At 45.8% G+C, this 1,306-nt stretch overlaps 1 protein-coding gene across 1 annotated transcript in view; it reads left to right on the forward strand.

Moving 5' to 3' along the window:
- Nucleotides 1–1,306, forward strand: part of GSE1 (Gse1 coiled-coil protein) — a 34,454-nt gene that overhangs the window by 32,179 nt on the left and 969 nt on the right. Inside the window, exon 14 of the mRNA XM_007468414.1 lies at nt 824–927. Coding sequence (XP_007468476.1) covers nt 824–927 — 104 coding nt within the window. The remainder of the gene's footprint in view (nt 1–823; nt 928–1,306) is intronic.

Raw genomic sequence — 1,306 nt, forward strand, 5'->3', positions numbered from 1 at the left:
TCGTTTTTTTGCTATTGAGCTGCAGGAGCTGTTTGTATATTTTAGAGACTAATCCCTCGTGGGTCTCATTACTGCAAATATATTCTCCCGTTCTGTGCGTCGTCTTGTCATTTTGTTCATGGTCTCTACTGCTGTGCAAAACCTTTAAGTTTAATTCAGTCCCGTTGGTTTTTTCATTACTCCACGAGGTGGATCAAAAAAGATCTTGCTGCAGTTTATGTCAGAGAGTGTTCTGCCTATGTTTTCCTCTAAGAGTGTTATGGTATCTGGCCTTACATTTAGGTCTCTAATCCATCTGGAGTTTGTTTTTGTGTTAGGGAGTGTTCTAAATTCATTCTTTCACATGTAGCTGTCCAGTTTTCCCAGCACCACTTACTGAAGAGCCTCTTAGAGCAGGGGTTTGTTCTTGATGGTTTGAAGTCACTGTCCTGTTAATAAACCCAGGCTCAGTATCTTTTGGAAAGGCGGAGATTTTATATTTTTACTCATTAAAACTATATATAAATTTTTAACAGCTTAAAAGTTTTCATCATACCTAATAACCCTTATCTTTCTTTTTGAAAAATGCCTTTTAAGGCTATACATTTCTTCCTAACCTGTATCCCTTAAAACTGCCTTTCACTGCTAGATCCTTGGTCCTCATTCCTCTGGGTTGGATTTACTTTAGTGATACTTAACGTACTTACCAGCATGATGGAGAGGGCTGGGAGCAGTGTGGTCCAAAGGAGAGGACTTTGCTGGCTGCTCTTAGAGAGAGGGGAACACTCGCCAGGCCTGTGGCCCCCGCATACAGGAAATGTGTCAACAGCGCTTGTCTTTTCAGAGCAAAATCTAGAGCGGCAGGTGTTACAGACGCAGTGCAGGCGGCTGGAGGCCCAGCACTACAGCCTCAGTCTCACGGCCGAGCAGCTCTCCCACAGCATGGCGGTGAGTCCCAGGGCACCACACGCGGGGGAAAGGAATGAAAATCGGCTCCTGGGGTTTTTTCTTAAACACATAATGCTTACTTTTGTTCAGCCTTTCGAGTCTGGGTTCAAGAGCACCCATACAGACAAGTTTTGAAGGGAAATTTTGCCCTTGAGAGATGAAACAGTCTCAGCCTAAGGAGTGAAGCGTCATTCATTTGCAGACTATTGATCCTGGAAGGGTGACGATGCTGTGTATATATATGTCTTCAGAGGAATTAGTTACTGCCTGTGTCAGTCTCCCCCTCCTGTGATGTGTTCAGGAGGATGGAGGGAGGAAAGCTCTTGAGGCGAGAAGACCACCCCCACCCCCACCCCCCCTCCCCCCCCCCCCCGGCAGC

Source organism: Lipotes vexillifer, unplaced genomic scaffold (assembly GCF_000442215.2).
Source record: "Lipotes vexillifer unplaced genomic scaffold, Lipotes_vexillifer_v1.1 scaffold23, whole genome shotgun sequence".
Taxonomy (NCBI): Eukaryota; Metazoa; Chordata; class Mammalia; order Artiodactyla; family Lipotidae; genus Lipotes; species Lipotes vexillifer.